The sequence below is a fragment of the Pelodiscus sinensis genome, chromosome 1, assembly GCF_052426305.1.
Source record: "Pelodiscus sinensis isolate ZL-2025 chromosome 1, ASM5242630v1, whole genome shotgun sequence".
Lineage (NCBI taxonomy): Eukaryota > Metazoa > Chordata > Testudines > Trionychidae > Pelodiscus > Pelodiscus sinensis.
This window is the reverse complement of record NC_143052.1, coordinates 91576821-91600563: the sequence shown is the minus strand read 5'-3', so window position 1 is coordinate 91600563 and position 23743 is coordinate 91576821. Positions and strand designations below refer to the sequence as shown.

Genomic DNA, 23743 nt, shown 5'->3' with positions numbered 1-23743 from the left:
CAGGCATGTTAGCAATAAGAGGGTGATCAGAGAGGGTGTGGGGCCCTTACTGAATGGGGAAGGTAACCTAGTGACAGATGATGTGGGAAAAGTTGAAGTACTCAATGCTTTCTTTGCCTCTGTCTTCATGGACAAGGTCAGCTCCCAGACTAATGCACTAGGCACAGGAGCAGCCCGAGGCTGGCTGTAGAAACTGGCACCCCAGGCGGAAAGCGTGATCAGCGCCCCTGCCTGCACGGCCTTCAATGGCCATGACGTCATCATTGGGCACCCGGGCTGGCGACGCCCTAGGTGACCACCTAGTCTGCCTAGGCTCACGGGCCACCCCTGACTAGGCACTAGGCAATGCAGTATGGGAAGGAGGTGGACAGCCGTTGGTGGGGAAAGAACAGGTTAGGAACTATTTAGGAAAGCTAAATATACACAAATCCATGGGTCCAGATTTAATGCATCCGAGGATAGTGAGGGAATTGGCAAATGTCATTGCAGAGTACTCCGGGACAGGCATACGAATCTTGCACAAAACGGGGTTTTTGTGCAAAATGAAAGGGGTTACACTGCTTCTTTTTGCGCAAAATCCTCTTGTGCAAAAAGAAATGGCAGAAAATATGCTAATGATGTCACCATTTATGCTAATGAGTTCCTCATTTTCTGCCAGAAAAACTTGTATTGAAGACATAGCATTAATGTTTACAAATTAAACAGTGATAAAACATGTTCCTTGAACAGTGACACTTTCCGATTGTTACTACTGGGCTTGCACCTGTCAAGTGAAAATTGGCCTCAAAATTGGTGTCTTTCCATCTTTCACTGCCCAGAGCACTAGCAGAGTAACTCCTCAAGCCTAGCCACCAGCAGCAATATGGCCCGCTGGAACAGTGAGGATGATATACAGTGATGAAGCGCTCTCTTCCCTCCCTTTCTACAAGCTGCCCCAATTTGGAAAAGCTTTTTCAATTTGACCTCCTCCAGTATTGCTCAGCCTACAGCCCTGCCCTCCTCACCATGTGAGCCAGTTAAGGAGGCCTTCTGCAGTGTCCTCTCATCCAGCTCTTCTGAGGGGCTTTATTTCCTTCTTACTCACAGGCATCCATATCCACCAGGATGAGATGGCCACTCCAGAGAGGTTCTTCAGTCTCAGTGCATTGTGGACTATGATGTGGCGACGGAGGACGGAGGACACGCCCTTGATACTGTCTCCAGACTGCCCCAAGGAGATCTGTCACGTTGAGCAGAGATCTGTGGCCGCAGCTTATGATCTCTCTCCTCTGTCTTATACATCCTGCCTGGGTTCCTCTGGAAACGTGCTCCCACGCACACATGCAGTGATGTGTATTTGTGTGAATGGGCCTGGTTGCAGGGCAGTGAGAGTGGGGGGCTGGGATCAGTGTTCCCTGTAAGCTGAGTTCTTGGGCGGCCACCTAATGACTCCCAGCTGATTAGCAGAGTGCCCGCAGCTGGCTGCATGTGTTTCGACTGGTGGTGCACATCTGCACATGCCTTGGTGCACGTAAAATGTATTCTGCCCATGGATGGAAAAATTAGCAGGAACATTGGTTGGGATGGAGGTTGTTGCTGGTGTGGGTACTCTGCAGTTAGGACAGGGAATTGGATTGGTAAAGGCTCAAGTAACATCACTGTTAAAAAGCAAATAGGCTATTTATTTACAGTTATCTTCTCTCGTTAGTGCTGATTTAACAATTCAAAATCTGGGAAGTGGATCCCTCCTTCTGCCATGCAGATCCCTCCACTCCTGCTTTCGAGCCAATGGTGTAGTGCTCTTGTTCTATGCTGTCAACAGGACATTAGTCTCTTGCCTTGTTCTTCCTTGCAACTCCTCAAGCAGGATGCAGAGGCTGAGGGCCACGCAGGGGTGAAAGTAACTTAAAATTTCTTACAGGTATTGTCCTATTGCAACCTGGATCCCTGCCAGCTCTTTGAATAGCTCTTTGAATAGCTCTGTTGACTTCGGCCGCAGCTCAGCCACCTGCTTACTTTTCACCTCTGGGGTCATGTGCCATATATTACCCTCAGCCCACTCAGATGCTAATTTTATAAGTGAAAAAAGTGTATTTTTTCAGGGTAGTTGTGCAAAGGTGCAACCATTTTGCCAGCAGCAGAGAAGGTGATTGGTGGGGTTGGACTGGAAGGTTTTAGCATTTGGCGTTAGTATGTTGAGGTTTTGTTTTAGAAGGCTTGGGAGGGTTCAGCAATTCCCGGGGAGGTCAACTCATGTTGAGGAATGGGAGAGATTAGCAGCTGGATGTGGGGACTCATTTGGTTCAAGGCACTTGTCATGGCGTTTGGATTGCTCAGTATTTCTGTGTCCCCATCTCCTCAGCTTTGCAGTCTCCTTTCCTTTTCCTCCTCATTTCCCTGATGATTTGACAAATGATCCAATCTTAAAAGCATCAGTGGTACTTTGGACTAACAGTGTTTTATTTCTTCTTGGACCAATGCTTCATGAAGCAACTGCAGCAACAGCAAGTGCTACCTCTCTCCCTCCCTCCGTTCCTCCCACCTTTTAGCAAAAAAATCATACACAATCTTAAGCAGGGGACTGGGCTTCTTTGTAAAAGGAAAGAAATAGATGGGGTTCCAAAATCAACCAAAAGTAAAGTTTAGTAAATTTTAAATAGAGCAAGACTGATCTACACACTCTGTATATTACAAAGTGAAGGGTGGTTAGAAAAAAACACACTAATTATGCTTTGTTTGTAAAGCACTTTGAGATCTTTAAATGAAAGGTGCTGTCCTGGGTCAATGAATGTATGTAGATATCTATAACCATATAGCTAGACAGATTATGTCACACATTCTGCTCATCTCTAAGAGAAATGGTGGACATCTCTACTTAATATCCCTATATTGTGATGCCTTTTAATAAAAAGGTCTTTTTAAAAATTACCTTTTTAGTACAGCAGGATTCAGTTAAAGATTTTTATTGCCACATTTTTTCCTTCACTGCCAGACACTGGATCATAAACCCAGACATACAAGACTGCTGATTGCCTGGCTTTTTCCCATCAGCAGCCACTCTCCCTGTGATGACATCAGCTGAGAATGGAAGGTTATAGTTTTCCATGGTAATAATAATTTTAAATGAATTGAAAAATCCCTCCAATGCATGCACCCTAATGTATGTTTTCATGTCTCAGATGTGTAGAAGCTCCATTTAATATACTGAGACTCATTACGTTAAAAGGACATTTGTCAACTAGATTTAGGATTGAATTCAGGTTCTGTAAAAAGAAAGGATTTGGAAAACTATAGAGCTGTTTTCATGCAAGGAAAACACCTTTCTCAGAACTTTCCCTCTTTCTCTAAACAACTCCCTTGTGATGCCTAATGCAGCATAGCATTAGATTAGTGCAGAGGTGGGCAATAATTTTTGATGGGGAGGCCACTCCAAGATTTTGAAAAGTGGTCAAGGGCCACACATTTCTATGGAGGGGATGTGGGGTTTGGGATGGAGGTTGGGTGAAGAAGGGAGGGGATTAGGAAATGCAGGAGAGGGTGTAGAGTGGGGTGGGCAAAAACCTCTCAGTAGGCCAGATCCAGCCCGCAAGGCAATTACAGGCCTCACCCCCTAGTTACAGGAAGGGGGGAGAGCTCCGTCCCTCCACGCCCCCGTGCTGCCTCTGGAGAGGAGGCAGCACTGGGACTCAGGCTCCTCAACAGAGCTGGCCCGGAGGCATTGCTACTGCGGCTAGTCCGCCCCGGCCCGGCCCCAGAGGCGCCGCTTCTGCAGCCATGCAGTCTGGGGTTGGCCCTGGAGGCTGAAGGTGCTGTGGCTATGGTGCCTCCGGGGCTGGCCCCAGGCTATGGTGCCTCCAGAGCGGTCTCAAGCCACTTGGGCACGGTAGCAGCACCTTTGGGGCAGGCCCCAGGCCGCAGTACCTCTGGAGCGGCCTGGGGCCATGTGGCTGTGGTGCCTCTGGAGCAGCCCCAAGCTACAGCAGTGGCATCTCTGGGGCTGGCCGCGGCACCTCCGGGGTGGCCTGTGGCTGCGGTACCTCCGGGCCTGCCCCAAGCCATGTAGCTGTGGTAGTGGCATCTCCGGGGCCAGCCTCAGGTCATGTAGCCACGGCAGTGGCACCTCTGGGGCAGTCTGTGGCCACGGTGCCTCCGGGGCAGCCTGTGGCCATGGTGCCTGCAGGGCCTGCTCCAAGCCGTGTAGCCGCAGCAGTGGCACCTCCGGGGCCAGCCCCAAGCGCCTTCTGTGGCCGCGGTGCCATGGGTCTGGTTGCATGGCTGCGGCAGCGGCTTCTCTGGGGCAGCCTGTGGCCGCAGTGCCTCGGGGCCAGCCCTGGATCATGTGGCTGCAGCAACGGTGTCTCCGGCCTCCGGGACTGCGTGGCCGCGGAAGCGGGGCCTACCACTGAGGTGGCCGGGACAGCATGGCTGCAGCTTTTGCTGCAAGGGACCACAAAGCCAGGTAAGGTTCCCCCTCATGCCCAGACCTCCCACCCACACCCCAATCCCATCACTTTCCTCCCCCTCAAGACCTAGCACCCCCAGTTTGCTCCAACACCTTCTCTTGTTCTTGTACCATCTCTCCTGGCCACGCACTGCACCCTCCCTTGTTCCTGCTTCCTCCACTTTGCCAGAAACCCTACTCCCATCCTGCTTAGGCACCCCAGCTACCTCCCAGGTCCTGCACCCCATCCCTATTCTATTTGCTGGGAGCCCTGTCTTGTGCACTGTACGCCTCATTTTTTGTCCTTACCCCAGAGCCTAAGGAGATCCATAAAATCCACTAGCTCCAGAACCCCAGAAAAGTAAATCTGGTCTATGGGAAGCCCTGAACCTCAGTTTCCCCCTTCCCTTCACCCCATGAGGTTGTGGCACTAGAGGTCTGAGGGGTGTCGGGGCCACATCAGTGAGCATTGTGGGGTTTTGAAGGAGATTTTGCTTCTCACTTGTGTGGCCCCCAACTGATGTTTTTGTGGGTCAGTGACCCTAGACCCAAAAAGGGTTCTCCACTCCTCCCTTAAATAAAGAAAACATTGAAATATTTTGTGTTGCACATAATATGTTACTTTATTTAAAATGAAGTTTGGTAAAATAACACGAGAAAGTTAAAACGCTTAATCTATTTCATAATTTAAATTAAACTGTCCTTATTAACTGCAGCTGGTTCAGAAAATAAGGTCAGGATACCCAGCAAGGTAGTTCTCAACCCTGCCCCTTCTGTCCAAGGCCTTGCTCCTTCCTGGTCAGCCCGTGTCCACTTCCAAAATTTGTGAAGTGCCCCCCCTCCAAAATTATTGCCCACCCCGCTTTGGTTCTTATCAGGAAAACAGGCTGCAAGAACTGGGGGAGAGAGAAGGGAAATGAATCAAAATTGGCATTGAAATCTTAACTAAATAACTTAGAATTTTTGTTTAAAATTTTCAGTCTTTACTTTGTGGTAAGGTTGACTGTGCTCCTTTTCTGCATTTGCTACCACTCACTGTATGCTCGTCTCTCTTGCAATCCTAATTTTATGTATCCAGTTTCCTTACCATAATAACGGGAACTGCCTTTCCTTGCAATCAACAAGTAACTGATGGCCAACAGTACGCAGGATGAGGATAACCCTATCCAGAATCAAGGGTGAACCTCTTGCTACATAAGCACATGTCAGTTCTCAGCACAAGAAGAGGATGCCCTATTCCATTTATTCCCCATTCCTTACCTGCATAACATCCAAAGGCATTCTCTGCATTCCTGACATAGTTCTGATGTTTCCCCTCTGCCAGGTACACCAGTGCTTAGCCTTCAAGGTTTGCCCACCACTGCTGGTTTTTATAGAGCTGTATCAGAAGCCTTAACTTCTTCAAGGATCATTCTATTTATTTCAAGAGACGCACTGCCACAGCATACAAGACAGGATATACTGGCATAGCAGGAGCACAGTTGGGCTTTCAAATCACAATAGTGAGCTGGGACTTAGCATTGTGATGTACTTTGGTCCTACCGGATAAATACAAATTACTGGCAGCTCTTTAGCCTCTATTATCCCAAATAAAGAGACGTGGCTGGGATCTCAGTTCCCTCTAAGGTGCATGCCTCTGCGGCCATGCATGAAGAATTCTAGGCCTGCCCACCTCATCTGCAGGGCCTGGAAAGTGACTGGCGAGGTGGGTTCTAGCTCCTACAGCTGCCATGTGGCCTGCTGCTCTGGCAGGTGGGGCTGGGGCCGCATGGTCGATGGCTGCTCCGGGAGCTGGGGCCAGGACTGCATGGTGGGTGGGTGGCTGCTCCGGCCAGCTCTGGCTGTGGCTGCATGGCAGACAGGAGGCTACTCCGGCCAGCTGGGACCAGGGCTGGGGCCATGTAGCAGGTGGGTGGCTGCTCCGGCTGGCCGTCCAGAACCGCGACCATGGCTGCATGGCGGACTGGTGGCTGCTTCGGCCAGCCAGCCAGAACTGTGCCTCCCATCTGTGTCCCTTCTAGTCTGTTTTTCTCTTCCCTTTTTTTACCTCCATCCCTTCTCCAGCCACTTCCCTGTCGTAAGAATTCTAAGTAAGGCTAAGAAGCACTAACATTTTGACTAACCAGCCTACCAAACAAAGAACTAGGATTTCTCTTCTCATGCCCCCTCTGGCATTACTCCAGATCCCCCACCCTTTCCCAATATAATAACTGTGAATTGTTTTGCTCAAATAATGTTGCAGAAGAAAATCAGAATTTAGGAAGACAGCAAAAAGTATTGGGATGAAACAAGGAACCAGTCCTATACCACTGAAGTTAACTAGAGTTTTGCCATTAACTTAAAAGAATGCAGATTAGAGCTCAAATGTTGTGGCTTCTACCCTTTGCAAAATGGTTATTAAGGGTATCTGAAAATAGTTTTCTTTCTGTATCTGTTGTTAGGTAAGATAGTCAAGCATGATGTGACTGAGTTTAATTAAGTTCGCGGTTCCGGACGGTCATACTGTGTACAGATGTGGTTTCCTCACCTCAAAAAAGAAATTTTGGCCTTGGAAAGGGTTCAGAAAAGGGCAACTAAAATGATTAGGGGTTTGGAATGGGTCCCATATGAAGAGAGGTTAAAACGACTGGGACTTTTCAGTTTAGAAAAGAGGAGACTGAGGGGGGATATGATAGAGGTCTATAAAATCATTAGTGGTATGGAGAGGGCGAATAAAGAAAAGTTATTTATTAGTTCCCATAATAGAAGAACTAGAGGACACCAAATGAAGTTAATGGGTAGCAGGTTTAAAACTAATAAAAGAAAGTTCTTCTTCACACAGCGTGTAGTCAACCTGTGGAACTCCTTGCCAGAGGAGGCTGTGAAGGCTAGGACTATAAGAGAATTTAAAGAGAAGCTAGATAATTTCATGGAGGTTAGGTCCCTAAAAGGCTATTAGCCAGGGGATAGAAATGGTGTCCCTGGCCTCTGTTTGTCAGAGGCTGGAGAAGGATGGCAAGAGACAAATCACTTGATCATTGTCTTCGGTATACCCTCTCTGGGGCACCTGTCAGCAGACAGGCTACTGGGCTGGATGGACCTTTGGTCTGACCCAATATGGCCGTTCTTATGTTCTTATGTAATCTAAACTTCCACATGTACCAATTGGACAAAATATGCCTGTGTGGTTTGTTTAGTCATTAGATCATCTGCTAAAAAATTCTGAACTCAAATTAACATTAATATAAAACTGTCATATTCCATTATGCTAGATGTACATCGCTATACCTCAGTTTCCCCTCTGTAGAGTTGTGAGGTCACGTGCATTAGCGATTGTGAGGAGGTCAGACACTGGAGTGAAGGAGGGCAGTGTGAGTTCCTTGATAGACAGACTGCATATGTCCCATTGAGGCTGGGGGAGCTCCATTAACACAGGCTGTGTAAACCTGAGCTCTGATGCCTTCAGGAAAGAGTCACGCTTCCCTCTGTTGGTGTAGCTTCTCCCTACCTGGCTGTGGGTCTCTTTCCATGTTCTCCTCACATTGGAACTAACCAGCCCCTTGGGTCTATCTCATGCCTTGTCCCTCATTTGTCTCCTATGGTCCCGGGGGGGGGGGGGGGGAGAATAGCTGCAGCACAGTGTTAATTATACTTTTAGTATTCTTTCTTCTATAATGTTTATATCTAAAGATATTTGTTAGTAACTGGTGGGTGCCAGTGACACACATCTGAACATGCACACGGGACCTCAATATTGGTGCACAAGACAAAACTTACTCTGCTCAGGATGGAAAATCTTAGCGGGAACACTGGATGGGATGTCATTCAACACTGCAGTGCTCCTTATTCAGTAACCAGAAGTCACTGCTCAGCTACACAAAGTACAAGGCACCTGGAGGAGAATTTAAACACGTTGCCTCCCATAGCATTCCCAACACTCACTTTGAAAGGAAACAAAGACTGAACAATTTTCCTGGCCCTGGGGCAGTATGCAACAGCCTAAAGTCACCAAGGTGAGATTTTTTTTTCCACTGAAAAATGTGCTTTGCAAATACTTGTCAGAGACAGACTGAGCCTTAGGGCAGGTCAACACTAACCCATGGAGGCATCACAACTGAAAATGAGCTAGACCAGCATCAATCTAGTGCAGCGGTGGCCAACCTGTGGCTCGCGAGCCGCATGTGGCTCTTCAAAGGAAAAATTGCGTCTCTTCTCACAGTCCCTTGCTCTGACCTTTTCTTCCTTGTCTGGGCAGGGCGCTGCTTGGCGCAGCAAGATCTGATGCTGCGGCTGACAAAGGCCTGCTTGGGCCACATGTGGCTCTTAAAGGGGCAGCAGTTTTTTGGGGGGGAGGGGGTTGTTTGTTTTTTGGTTTTTTTTGCACAACAACTTGTTTTCCTCGGCTTTTTGCGCTGTATCCACCACTATTTTGGCTCTTTGTAATGAGTCGGCCACTCTGTTCTAGTCTCCTGCATGGTAGCACAGAGCCTTTGCCAGCCACCACTGTCCCCTGCTGACAGGGAGGCACTCTGAAAGGCCATGGGAAGCTGCGCGTGTTTGGAAGGAGAAGATTTACATTTTTTTCGAAAGGCCCCTTTGGCAAAGAGGAGCCCTGCTGAGTATTTTAGCGTGACACGAAACTGCTCATTGCTAGGGGCACAACCGAGTGGGTGCAGAAGACTGATGGGCAGGACTAAAGGCACCCAACTCTGCCTTCTCGCCAGGGCAGCACGAAGCGCTCAGCACCCGCCTCGGCAGGTCCCTCTCCTGCATGTCGGCCTCTGGAGAGGAGCTAAGCGCCGGGGAGGCAGCAGCGCCGGCGGCGGGCAGGGCTCCGAGCAGCAGCAGGGCGGCCCAGGCAGGTGCATGTGTGTGGACGGGCACAGAAAGGAAGATGGAGGCGCAGAGCCCAGCGCTGCCCCACTGCCAGCTCCCCGCTTTGCAGCGCAGAGCGGCGAACAGCCTCCGTAGGCACCGGCCCGGGGCAGCCACACGCGGCTCGGCCCCGCCGCACGGAGCCCCGGCCGGTTCCAGCACGAAGCTCTGGGTCGAGCGCGGCCCGCAGCTCTCTCCAGGGCGGGGCAGACAGAGGGGAGGGGCGGGGCGGGGCGGGGCGCCCACCAGCACCCCGGCTCTCGGGCGAGAATTCTTGCGTCGCCCTTTAAATGCTGCTGCCGGGCTCATTCCATCCCCCCGCCCTAAAGTTGCGCAATTCTGTCATGCGGGCGGGGGAGGCTGACTAGGGCTCCGCCCTGGCTGGCGCCTTTAAGAGCTCAGCGTCACATGATGCTTCCTTGCGATCTCCCCCCCCCCCCTCCCTCCCTCCCCTCACACCTGTTTGCGTGCGGGGCGGGGCGGGGCGAAGGGAAAAAGAACTGTCGCGAGTCTTTGGCCCTTTTCTCGCGCATGCGCACTCTAAGGGGCTGGGAGTCGGGTATCAAAATGGCGGCAGCGATGGATGTGGACACCCCAAGCGGTGCCAACAGCAGCGCCAGCAAGAAGCGCTTCGAAGTGAAGAAGGTGTGGGTCTCCGGCGGGCGCCGCCCTGGCAGCCGCGGGAGAGGAGGGGGGAACGGGGCGGTAGCTCCGGGGCGAGTTTTGGTCTCTTCAGAGGCCGGCTCTCCGGTTCCGCACTACGCACGAGTGGGCGGGGCTCTGGGTTTCTGGCGCAGTCCGGGGCCAATAGCTGAAGCGGGGTGACTGTACGTGGGGGATGGAGGGACCAATCAGTGGCGCTGTTGTTGCCGGGTGACAGCAGCGTATGGGGGCGGGTCTGTGTTAGGGAGGTGTCCGCTCTGTTACAGGGAGTGGGCGGTGGCGTCCCCCCTTGAGGGCGGGGCTGCGCCGCGGCTCAGCCTGTTCCGTCGGGGCGATGCTGCGGGGCCGGGGCGCGGCGAGGGGGCGGGAAGTGTCGCCCCGAGGGGACGTGGCCGTGGGCAGGCTGCCTGGCGCCTCTGGTGTGGCCTTGAGCCAACGCGCAGCCACCCGCCACGGGCCCTCGCTGCCGCTTTTAGTTGGGTGATGTGAGGACGCTCCCGCCCTGAGTGGGTCTGGTGGCCGGGTGCGGGCGCTTTCTCCCTGATCCTGAATTAATTTTCGGCGTGGCGCAGCCCCCCGCCACCTCCTCTCCTGACAGCGCTGCTGTTCCTCTGCCGCAGGCCTTGGTTTCCCTTTCCCACCCGTTGACCTTTGCTTCGAAGCCTATCCAGGAGGGAAGACGTGTTTGTTTCTTTTCCTCTACCCCCAAAAACAAATCGTCAGGGACCCAGCGAGCATGGCAGCCCAGGAGTGGGCCCTGAGTAATAAAGCTTAATGGTGCCCCAGTCCTCTGTCTCCCTCAGACACCTGAGTGGCAGCAGTGGTGGCTGCCCCGTGCCAATACTGTGCAGTTTTCTACATGACTGTGGGTCAGACTGGTGTATGCTCAGTGAAGTTTGTCTTAGGTGCCCTTCATGTCAGAACTCTCCTTACTCGAGTCAAAGCTCCTAGTAATAGGCTTATTGGGTACTCTAGCCTTGCCCTATGGGCATGAATAACATCATCACCAGAAATTAAGACTAATAGCTGATTGGACCAGCTTCTTTCCTCCTTTATAGCAATATTGGATTTACTGAGCTAACAGAAGTAAAATAAAAAATAAAATCCAGATTTTTTTAAACCATAAAATTAATAGTTATGACTTGAATACATCAAGTCTGCTGAGTAAAAAGGCTTTTACAGGTTTGCACAAATAATTAATTCTCAGTTTAGAATCGCACTTTAATGATAGAAAATACAGGACTATGTAGCACTTTAAAGACTAACAAGATGGTTTATTAGGTGATGAGCTTTCGTGGGCCAGACCCACTTCCTCAGATCAAATAATGGAAGAAAATAGTCACAACCATATATACCAAAGGATACAATTTAAAAAAAATGAACACACATGAAAAGGACAAATCACATTACAGAACAGAAGGGGGATGTGGGGGGGGGGTGGGGGAAGGAAGGTGAATGCCAGTGAGTTAATGATATTAGAGGTGGGGAAGGGGAAATTTCCCCTTCCCCACCTCTAATATCATTAACTCACTGGCATTCACCTTCCTCCCCCCCCCCCATCCCCCTTCTGTTCTGTAATGTGATTTGTCCTTTTCATGTGTGTTCATTTTTTTTAAATTGTATCCTTTGGTATATATGGTTGTGACTATTTTCTTCCATTATTTGATCTGAGGAAGTGGGTCTGGCCCACGAAAGCTCATCATCTAACAAACCATCTTGTTAGTCTTTAAAGTGCTACATGGTCCTGTATTTTGTTTCAGCTACACCAGACTAACACAGCTACATCTCTATCACTTTAATGATAGGACCATGTATGTTCTTGGACCAGGGAGTCCTAGTTGCGAACCCCAGTGGCAAGAGGGCTGGCGGCTTGGAGCTTGGTGGGGTTGGGGCTGGCGGCTGGGGCTAGCAGCGGGGAGGGAGGGTAGCAGGGGACCTTTTCTGGTCTGTCAAATTCCATCATTTGGGGCCAGTTAGGTCCCGAAAGTGCTAGACCAGAGAGGTCCAACCTGTATTCAAAAACCTACACTGGAGCCGCAGATAGGCCATCCAGTTCTTTGTGCTAGCTCTCATGACATTTGAAAGAAGGGACTTGAGTGCAGCATGGCATATTTTAACTAGTTGATTGTCATTGTGGTGGCAGTGGTGACTTATTAGTAGAGCTGCTGCATATGGTCATCCCTAATGGTAACTTATTGGTAGGGCTACTGCTCATTGTGGTATTTTCCATTTGGTCAAGGAGATCTGGATTGGTTTTCCAGTACGATTCTCACTTTCCCTCTTTTCCACCAGGGAAATAGATGCAAAAGGGAAGGGATGGGCAAGGAATCCTTTGATGTTTGTTGTAAGTTTAACAGAATGTGTTCTTTCTCTTTATAGTGGAATGCAGTGGCTCTCTGGGCATGGGACATTGTGGTTGATAACTGTGCCATTTGTAGGAACCATATCATGGATCTGTGTAAGTAAATGGAGTGGTGGCTATTCATATGTTCCCTTCAGTGCGATATGTAGCCAAAACTACATCTTAAAATGAATTTCCTTCCAAAGCCCAGAATTGCAAGTCTGTGTCCTACCTTCACCACCATATGTCCTTTTTTCTCCCTTTTAAAAAAGTGACAAAATGAGGTGGTACATTTTGTCTTCTCTGTAACCGTGCAATACCAATATTGGCTTGGCAGGGGTTTGGAAAGAAATGCAGAGAGGTGTAGTAATGAGGTGAGCTGAGATTATTTGGGGGTAGGAATCCTGCATATACTGAACTAACTAAAAACATCCATGGGTGCTCGGGCTGGAGCACTCATGGGGAAAAACCAGGGATCCCACACTTGGCAACTCCTTGGGTGCCCTCCCAGAGCTTCTGGAGCACTGCAAATAGCTAATTTGTGGCTTTAAAGCTTAGGAAGAGGAAGGATCTGAGACTGGGGGGTCCTCAGGAAGGAGGGGGCAGCTACAGAGCACTGGGGCTGGGGGCTGGGAGTGCAGCCTGGCAGCTGCAAGGCTCCACATAATTCCCCAAGTGCCTCCCTATCCTTACGCTGATAAAGGCAGCAAGGGGTGGGAAGAGACTAGTTGACAAGGCTATCCGATAATCATTTGCTTATCGGATAGTCAACTAGTCCTTCGTGTCTCTAGCTGAGGGCTCACCACCCATGGTAGTTCTCTGCTTCACCTGTGTCATTGGTTCTAGCATTAATATGTCTAGGAATAAATCTGTATGGAGTTTGAGGTCTCAACATGTCTTCTATCCTAACAATTTCACAATAATGGTTGGTAAAAGTATTTTTACATGCTCTTTAAATGTTGCCTGATTTAATAGATTATTCTAAAATGTATCTATTAAGTCCTTATAAAGAGCTAATGCACTGGACTGGGAGCTGAGTCAACTGGGGGTTTCTTCCTGGCTCTGTCAGACTTGCTGTGTATTTTTTGATAAGTTGCTTACTGCTCGTGACTGAGTATCTTCCATTTTATTAAATAAGTGAAGATTAATTCATATTTGTGAAGTGCTCTGTGATCCTTCGGTAGACTAAGCTGTAGAAGTACATATTATATTAACCATCTTGAAGTTAATGTATCCTGGAAAAAGTAGTCCAAAAGTACAGGCAGTCCCCGAGTTACATGGATCCGACTTACATCAGATCCCTACTTACAAACGGGGTGAGGCAACCCCACACTAGCTGCTTCCCCCCAGCAGACCAGGGAGACGCAAAGCTAGCGCCCCCCCCCCCCCCCCCAGCAGACCAGGGAGACACGGAGCGGCTTTTCTCAGCAGACACCTCAGCTTGAGAATAAAGGACTGAGGGAAGTGAGATGTGGGAGAATAAAACTGAGCTCTGGAGAAATGTTTGGCTAGAGTTTCCCGTACAATATGTACCAGTTCCGACTTACATACAAATTCAACTTAAGAACAAACCTATAGTCCCTATCTTGTACGTAACCCGGGGACTGCCTGTACACTCTGTAGAACGAGGAGAGAGTTCCTCACTGCAGCATTTTGTGGAGGACTAGGAACTCTGTAGCCATTTCGTATGCCCTGCTTAAAATGTCATGTTTCAGAAGCCTGGGAAGACTCAATCCATAATCTCTTACAGAAGCAGATTTTTCGAAAGAGGACTCAACCTGTAGGACACTAAAACATCTGAGACCCTACTTAGAATATACCCATGAGTAAATCTTGGTCCTCCTAGAATCCCATAGCTTAACACTTTTTAATTAATGGAATAAATTTCTGTTTATAAACCTTGGAACTTAGTGCGGTGTAAATCAACTGACCTACCCCCTCAAACTATTCATGGCCTTTCATACCAACACCTAACATACAATATTTGGTCTGGCATTTGTGAGACATCAGGGAGAACTGGAAGATAGAGAATTTTGGGGTTGGGATGGAGAGACTGGAAAGAGTGATCCTGGCTATTAGTATCTTGTCAAATGTCAGCCTTAATAAAATAATGGACCAAATACTAAGAGGGAGAAATTGTATCTAGAAGATAAGCAACAGGCAGTAGCAGGTTTAGAAAAACTCATGCCTGAGTGGATTGCTGCCTTTAGGGAGGCAGGTGAGGGAAGTGCACATGGAATTACAAACAGTGGTGAAGGGAACACTGATGTAATAAATGCTTCATTGAAATCAAGTTATGTTAAATTGTTACTTGTTACAATAATTCCTGTTGGCTTGGAAAAGCGCATTCTGACACAAAAATAGGCAGAACTGCAAATGAACAGTCATACTAGTACAGAGTGGGGGAAGTATCTGGGTGCTGAAACGGTCTGGACTTAACATCATTAATGATCTGGAAGCAGTGTTCCCTGTAAGCAGAGTGCTTGGGCAGCCACCCAGGAGAGATTCAAATGCTGTCCAGCTGATTAGCTGAGCACCTACAACTGTCAGCGTGTGTTTCTACCAGGGGTGCACGTCCACACACACCTTGGTGCATATAACCATCTATTCTGCACATGGATAAAAAAATTAGGGGGAACACTGTCTGGAAGGAAATACAGAGCGTTTTAATTTTTCATAATAGTAAACTAAAAGGTGATGTAAAGTCAGAAATCATTCAGAACCTGAAGTATGTACAGGAATGACAAACTTACTTAAAAAATTCAAGGTAGTACACTTGGGGATAGAGCATATGAATAGATATTTAATAGCAGGAGAGAGCCTTGAAAGCAGGAGTGTTAAAAGATCTATGAGTAATATTCAAATGAGAGAACATAATTTTAAGTTGCAAAGTCAAGCACTAAAAAGGAAGGAAATGCTAGAAATATCTCCTGTGTACTGAGTGAGGTACGTGTCCTGTGCAAAAAAGTACATGATCATTGTAACTAAACTGTTATGCATATGCCCAAGAGGGCTGAATTAAAGCATGCACAAGCAACCTTCATTCTGGCTTTTCTCATTTTTGAATGTTTAACTTTGCAACATTAGCATTCTTTTAACATAACTTGTGTGTCACTTTCTAATTTTTTTTTAATATGGCCAAAATGTATTTTTCTTTATCCTTGTTCTTAAACAGCTTTTGCTTAAGTGACAAGGAGTCCTGTAGCACCTTATAGACTAACAGATATATTGGAGCATTAATACATCTGTTAGTCTATAAGGTGCTACAGCACTCCTTGTCGCTTTTGCAGATCCAGTCTAACATGGCTACCCCTCTAATACTTGTTTTGCTTAAGATTTGGATGGGGAAAGCAAAATCACCCTGAATTAGATTCCCCTCCCCCCATGTAAAATTTCAGCTCAGATTTGGTAAGGTTTGGCAAAACTTAAAGGCAACTGAAAATTTAAGAAATGTCCAGCAATATTAATGTTATATAATATTACCAGCCTCTTCCTGTAACAAATTTGCTATGTAATATACTAGTAAAAAAGATTAGTGTGGTCTTGGGTTGTGTACAGTGAGCTGCAGGTTGAACCTCTCTAGTCTGGGACTCTCAGGACTTGACTACTGCCAAACTAGAGGACTTGAGGCCAATATTGTCTAGCAGCATTACCAACACTTCTATGAGCCCAGTAATCAGTGGAAGTCATTTAAGGCTACAGTGTCCAACCAGTTTTGAAGCAGTCATTATAGTAGCTACTACTGTCATAGCGAGCTAGCCACACTCAACCAGCCGAATAGCCACATTCAACTGTCCGAATAGCCACATGTGGCTAGCGTGTTGGATATCACTGATTTAAAGTTAATTAGAGCACAGTACACTGAGAACCAGGACTGATGGTCGTAAATAAATGGTATGGAACTATGGGAAACTTGGCCACACCCATGATCTTCAGCTGACTAAGATCATGCTGGACCACTGATGTTGCTGAATGAGAGATTGCTGGATAAGAGAGGTTCAACCAGTATTAAAGAAACCTCTCTCTGCAACTCTTGTGACACTATACTTATAATACTGTATTTGGTTTTGGTCATCTCAACTGCAAAGATGTAGACAAATGGGATCAAGTCTAGAGTACAGAGCCCATCACTAACGGGGTGATTAATTTAAGAAGATTAAAAACTAATTAAGATCAGCTTAATGATAACTAAGCCTGATACATAACTTCAAATAGCTGGAGGGTGTAAACTACTCCTAGTGGAGTAGGGAAACCATCATGGTAAAAGGGATTATAATGAGAAATGGCTCATATGATAATGAGCAGAATAATAAGGCTAACTATTGAGGAAATCCAGTAGAAATCTATAAAGTTCTGGAATAGCCTTCCAAAGAGGTTAGTGAAATACCCTTTCTGTACCAAATTTTAAAAACAGGACTGGTGAAGCCCTAGGAAAAGTTTGGATAGCAGACCTGCATTAACCACAAGCTGACTAGTTGACTTGATTGTTTCTTTCCTCTGTCTGATGCAGTACAGTCTCTGAAGCTATGAATACTTCTAGAAGGCAACTTTGCATGGAGATAAAGAATACCAAGTACTGTGCAGTCTCGCAATACTGTTGTCAAAAAAGGAGCCACTCTTTTAAAAAAAAAAAAAAAAAAAAAAAACACCCCGATAGCAAAACTTTGACAAATAGTAATTTGGAGACCCATTAATAATGCTGCAAATAAAGGAGAACCCATCCTTATTTTCTGTCAGCAACTATTAGAGAGAATTTAATCTTTGGTGGATTCATTTTATGTATTAATGTATTGAAAACTGCCAATATAGTGGCAATATTGAGAGGCTATTAATGGAGAGATGCTGAAAAACATGTTTACTGTAGGATCTTGACCACTCCCCTAGCCCAAGACATTTGGGGTACACTTTTCAAATATTACAGCTCGCTCAGACTTGTCCACAAGACTCCAGGTCTCTGGCACACCATTTCTGCATTCACTTCAAATTCTCTGCTACAACATGGGTGTGCTGAACTGCTTGTACTTATCTACTAAAGTTGCTACTTTTATAGCTTAATTTAGGGTAGCAACAAGCAAATATTTCTTCTGCTTTGGGGTGCCAGAACTTTTAGGATTTATTCTGAGCTGAGGCCATATACCACACTCCTCTCCTTGTTACACCATGAGAGACCAGGCATTATCTAAATATGTGGGGAAGCAGAAGGTTAAAAAGTGATCCATTTGCAAGGAGGCTATCTAGGCAGTTAAAGAATGGGACTATGTCTAGGATTGCCTCCAGCCTTCCAAGATTTTCCCTAGTAGGGAATAATTAAGTTGGGATGGCTTGTTTTGGGGGCCTTGCATCCATAAACACCAAGTCACATGTCTCTGCAAGAAATCTGCCCTCTTAAATGTTTTGGACTCTGCAGCGTGGATCATATTTTCTGATCAACAGTTCTTCAAGGGATAAATTCAAAACTTCTTTTAGCATTCCGCTCCCCTCAAATCCAATGTCCCTCTAAAGGGTGAAGCTGTGGGGTGCTACTGTAGGTTCTTAAGTGAGTAATTTTATTTGCCAAGGAGTCTGATGGCCTGTGTGACTCATCTTCTTCCCAAGAAGAAGACTTGAACTTTGTAGGGGAAAGTTTCTCTTAAACATTCCCTTAAATTATAATAATGAAGAGGGCCAACAGAGCTCAAAATATATCCGTCTTTACAGATTAAGATGAGCCAGAATACTAAATTAGACTATTGTGTAGATGACCATGATTATCTCAAAATGGCAAAAGTGTTTTAGATCCTAATCACATTCACAAGGTTTAACTGCTCCACAGTAGCACATAATCATAACCCCAAGCCAGAGGACAGGATAGGTTATTTTCCACAGTAATTCTTGAAATGGCTAAAAGCAAGGATTGGACCATCAAAAGCAAGCTAGCAAAACATGCTGAAAGTAAGGATGAATCTCTTATCTGGTGCGAAGGAAGAGTTTACCATAAACTACAACAAATAAATTTTGTGTGTGTGTGTGTGTGTGTGTGTGTGTGTGTGTGTGTGTGTGTGTGTGTGTGTGTGTGTGTGTTTTTTTTTTTTTTTTTTTTGATAGAACCATGGACTTTAGGGCTGGGAGGCACCAGAGCCAAGTTGTCTAAAGCTTCAACACCTGAAAGAAAATGTTTGATAGATGATAAATCTGAGAGGAGCAATTAAAATAGTGGAACAGGACAGATTAATGCAATCAAACATCATTTTTCTTAGTTTCTACAATAAATGTGTAGGCTTGAAAGCCTCCAAATCTTCCATGGTTTGGTGGGTCAAATTCTATGTCCCTGAAATGTCTTTAGACACAAACTGATTCCAGAAAGAACTGTAGCCCATTTAGCTTTTTTTTTGGTGGGTGACTAGATAACAGCTTTTTCCTATAAAAATTAAAATTGTTAATAATGTGGGCTTGACTTCTGTTATCAGGAATGTGCATTAAATATTGGTAACATAACCGTATAATGTTTATTCTGGAGAAGGGAAAATACTTACTTTTTATCTCTGCCTTACTGCTTAATTGATTCCAGATTATCATTCTAGATTTGGACTTCTCCAAATGAGAGTAGTAAAGTGGGAGGCTGACCTCTTTCCTTCTCTTCTCCTTTCATGCCACCTGAGATGGTCTTTGGGCATTTTTATGATTATCTTTGCAGAGTCCCTCTCTATATAACACATCTGAGTAAGAGATTACTGTTAAGTAATGTTTAACATACTGTACCATATAGTTTTGCAAGTGCTTATGTGACACAAGGATACAAAGATGTGGCCAAGCTCTCTGCTACATGAATAAGTTTCCACAAGCACTGATTGTTACAAACCAAGGATCTTAAACGAGGGGTAGAGGCTCGTAACTAAATCTTTCCTCACTGCTTTCATACAATAACCCATAATAAGTACCATTAAAAACACTTCAGACCCAAACAGACTTTGGTATGACCACATGAGAAATATTAATGTTTAAAATTTGGCAATCAGGCACATTTTAGTGGCAGAAGATATAGATACTCCTACACAATTTCTCCCCCTGCAATACACACAGTAATCTTAAAAATTGACTGACGAGTCCCTCTCTTACCAATTTGGAAAAAAAAAACTTACTTAAAGCCAGTGATTTTCATTTTGTACAAAAAGCTTGGGTATTTTCCCTTATATACTATAGTTGATTGATGTAACAAGTAGAAAGAATCCCAATTCTGAATGTGTTTTAATCTTTTTCTACAGGTATAGAATGTCAAGCTAACCAGGCATCGGCCACTTCTGAAGAGTGCACTGTTGCATGGGGTGTTTGCAATGTAAGGCAGATTGCTTTTACTGACCAGCTATTCTGAGTAAAATTTGTTCCTTTTTCAGTTACTCAGATTAGAGAAAGTCAACTCATCCATTAAAATGGGCGCTTAGTCATTTATAGTCCTTTAAGATGGGCTTATAGTCATTGCCGGGACCTGAGGCAGCTGCCCCTTTGGCTCCCCCTCTTTGGGCAGGACTGTGCTTTTGGACCCACCCAGCAGGGCTGCTAGTGGAGGAGCAAAAAGCAGCATGTTAAAGTGCTGCTACAGTAGTGCTTTGATGTCAGCCATATGTGGGCTGGTACCAGCCTACACCAGCTCACTTTCACCACTACTGCTGAATGCCCATGGACCAGTTTTTTGCCTGCAGGATGGCTCTGTCCAGCCCCCGAATGCACATGACGGTCACAACACATGCAAGTGTTTGCCATTGTTTGCCTGAGTAAAAGCTTCATGGCACGCCTCTGTGTCCAGGGTAACAGTTAAAGGATTGCATGAAGGGAACTACTCTTGCCAGACTTGGACTGGCAACATTACCAAAACTACAATGTTGTGAGCCTATGCTGCAACAAGATAGTACCTCTACAAAGCTAAAAACAGTTATTCTGTCTGCAGAGGCAAAGTTGGATCATGGCTTTTAGCCATGTTTGGGATACTTGAGTGTTGGAATTGGGATTCTCAACAGAAGCCTTTAATAGTACTGATAAATAGGACCTTAATTTTTAAGGAGCTGTATGGGGAAAGGAGAACAAAATCTGCAACCAATATGTAATAGAATTTTGTCTCTGACCTCCCAAAGTTACTTTTATTCAAACCTCGATTGAGTACTTGCAAAATGCTTCCTTCAGTCTGTCCCTTCATCCCCATAATTCCAGCCCTTTAGTACCGCCTCTGATTCTCCGTCTGTTGGCCTCTGTTTTGCTAGTACCAACAGCTTCTAAACCCTGCTCTTCCTCCTTTGTCAGAAATTGATCATTCCCCATGGTTTCAGCTGTCAAACGCTTTCCAGTACTACTACCTTGATATTTCCATTCCTTTTTTAAACAGGTCAGAACAATCCTCTTTCTTGCCATTTATCAGCACGTTCAGTCAGCTCTCCCCATCTATTTGCTAGGAAATATCCTGTACCTCTTCTGATTAGGGATGTGAATGACTAGTTGACTATCCGATAAGCAAATGCTTATCAGATAGTCGATCCACTAGTCAACTAGTTGCCTCCCTCTCCCCCCTTTCTTATAGAGGCAACAAGGAGGGGGTGCTTCAAAGCAGCAGTGCTACATGGAGCCCGGGGCCAGACCTTGAGTTCTACGCAGTGCTGCCACTTTGAAATGCCGTGGGGAGCCCAGCGTCCGGCTTCCCATGGCTTTTCAAAGTGGCAGCGCCGCATGGAGCCTGGGATCCATGCGGTGCTGCTGCTTTGAAACTCCACGGGGAGCATGGGGCCAATGCTTTCGGCCAGCACTTTCATTTTTGAAGTGTAGCAACAGCCTCAAGGCTGTTGCTACACTTCAAAGGTGGAGGCGCCCTTATCGACTATACAGTTAGCCCATTAATCTAAATTTAACATCCCTACTTCTTCTTATAGTTAGACTTTCATTGCTTTAACATCTCTATATGAAGACATTCATGAACAGAACCTTGTGAAACTATGTAAATTGGACCTTCTCTTCCAGCACGCTTTCCATTTCCACTGCATCTCTCGTTGGCTTAAGACTCGCCAGGTGTGTCCGCTGGACAACAGAGAATGGGAGTTCCAAAAGTAGGTATCCTGTGCCATTCCTAACGTGAAACATGCTTGTGGTTAGTGCTAGGCATTATTTGTCAGTTCAGAAAAGAGCCAGATAAATTCATGGAGGTTAGGTCCATCAGTTGCTATTAGCCAGGATGGATAGGAATGGTGTCCTTAGCCTCTGTTTATCTGGAAATGGATGACAGGATAGGGATAGCATGATGATTACCTGTTGTGTTCACTCACTCTGGGGCATCTGGCATTGGCTACTATCGGCAAACAGGATTGTGGGCTAGATGGACCTTTAGTCTGATCCAGTAGGGCCGTTCTTATGAGATCTAGCAGAGATTGAGTACCCCGGTATCTTTCTCACTTCTGGGTCTGGCAGCTTACTCTTCCTATTTGGAAGAGTTTTCTGTCTCTCTACAAAGTGATCTTAGCAGGTGACCAAGCAGACAGAGTTGACAGCCTATGAAGGATGTCCAGGTAGTCCTGATGTGATGATAGTTACAGATGAGAGCTCTATCTATCAACACTTTCTGTAGAGAGCATAGAGGAAATGCACTGAAAAGAGAACCCCACGTGAGTGACTTCGGTTCAGAAACTAACTTGGGTTAAATCCATTGCTTCAGAACTTGGGTATTGTGTTTCTATCAAGATGCCAAAAATTGCATCAGGTCACTCTGACCTTGCATTGTTGAGATGTATTTTAAAACTCTGTTAAGCTTGCAGATGAATAAAACTAACTTAGCTGTCTTGTCTTAGATGTTTGCTTGCAGTGCAAAATCACCAAGTAAATGAGCTAGACTGATGGCCTTGCCTAAAGACCTGTCATTAGAATAGCCAGTGAAGTTGCTGATTAGGATTATGGTGCACCGACACATTTTATATGTGGGTAGAGCTGTACAATGCTAGGCAGTATTGAAGGCTGGGTTTGAGATGCAGTAATTTGAAAATGGTATCAAGCTTACTTAGCACCCACTGCACTCTGTGCTTGTTTCAATTGAATCATTTATCCATTAACCACTTACTAAGTTAGCTACAGATTAACCCACATTTTTAAAAAAGAGCATTCTCTTTAAACTGAGTCCTGATTTCTAAAGCAGGAGAATTTCTTAATCCCATATTTGGGCATTAATTGGTACTCAGTTGTGTAAATGGCCTCTTCTGTGACAACTTCAGCACCAAAATGCAGGATTTGAACATCTTAAGGCAGCCATAATTGAAAACTGGACCCAGGGTGCAGGTGTTCTGTTTGGATAACGACTGCCTAGATATTAGTGTGAGACATGAGCTTGCTTATATTTTACACATGCCCAGTAATGTATAAGGGGTGATTAAAGGACTGTAAAATCCCATTTAATCTGCTAACAGGTCAAACTTAACATTTAACTGGGTAACTAATTAAATGGGATTTTACATCTCAAGTAACATCCTCCAGTCTCTCTCCACCAAGGACAGATCCAAAAAGTGGAGGTTGAGCAGAGAATTAGGTGATCAGGTCAAATGTCCATGAAATGATAAAGTGTTTAGTCCATCCCAATTAATCACTAATATCTGGGAGATTTAAGGGAAAAAATAGGTACCTTTTTGTTTCTTGGTATTTCTATTGAGGTTGAAATAGATATTTGTATGTTGCGTGTTAATTGGATTTAATAACATGAGTGAAGCTGGTGCCAAAAAAACTGCATTCGTATTCAATATAAAAATGACAAACATAACAAACTTTTTTTTTCCAGGTATGGGCACTAAAGAAAGATGGTCACCAAGTTTACTATTTTGTCATCAACATAATTGGCTCATCTTGTTAATGGATTGGATCTGTTTTAGGAATTATGTAAATCAGTTATACTTATGTCTTGTTTTTTGCTTTAATCTTAATGCTGCCATATTGTACACTCTTAAATAAAATGTTGTTGGAACATCCTATCTAGCTTTCTCTTGTATTCATGAAAGAAATGATTATAAAAAGGGATGGGATCTGCTTCAGAAACTGGGAAGCCAGCTGGGATTTTGTTATTCCCCAGAACTGTTAGTAATGTTAAATTGACTACTATCCTGTGTTCCACATGACAGAACTTTCCATACAACCTGCCTTGTCAGTACCTCTGATTGCTTACCACGTAATTTAAAAACACATCTTTACACCCACTAAATTCTGAGTAGTCAGTGGGAGCAGGACCTGGCCCTTACTTCTGGGCCAGCTACGGGGTGTCAATTGTGCTGACAATATTTTTGAGATGGACATTTTTCTGCTAGAAGGCAGACTGAGATCACTTGGTCATTTCATATACATTCTCTGTTATCAGATGGAAATTACTTTCCATTGCTTCCTTATATGGAACTCCAGTACATTAGGTGATTAACAAGGAGAAAACATTAACAATTTCTGGTTCCTTGAACCTATTCTGCTTGATAGTATTGAGCTGG

General features: G+C 45.6%; 1 protein-coding gene across 1 annotated transcript; it reads left to right on the top strand.

Annotated features, from left to right (window-relative positions):
* The first annotated feature begins 9761 nt into the window (after positions 1-9761).
* RBX1 (ring-box 1) lies at positions 9762-23242 on the top strand. Its single transcript, XM_006123952.5, has 5 exons — positions 9762-9919; positions 12317-12395; positions 19520-19590; positions 21258-21343; positions 23053-23242. Exons 1-5 carry the CDS (start codon positions 9806-9808, stop codon positions 23063-23065), a joined length of 363 nt encoding a protein of 120 aa, XP_006124014.2. The 5' UTR covers positions 9762-9805; the 3' UTR covers positions 23066-23242.
* Positions 23243-23743: the final 501 nt, after the last annotated feature.

Excerpts from the sequence above, each read along its gene's own strand:
- RBX1 (XM_006123952.5), top strand. The coding sequence starts at position 9,806 with ATGCGCACTCTAAGGGGCTGGGAGTCGGGTATCAAAATGGCGGCAGCG. Across the intron at positions 9,920-12,316 it reads AGCGCTTCGAAGTGAAGAAG|TGGAATGCAGTGGCTCTCTG; the intron begins GTGTGGGTCTCC and ends TTCTCTTTATAG. Across the intron at positions 12,396-19,519 it reads GAACCATATCATGGATCTGT|GTATAGAATGTCAAGCTAAC; the intron begins GTAAGTAAATGG and ends CTTTTTCTACAG.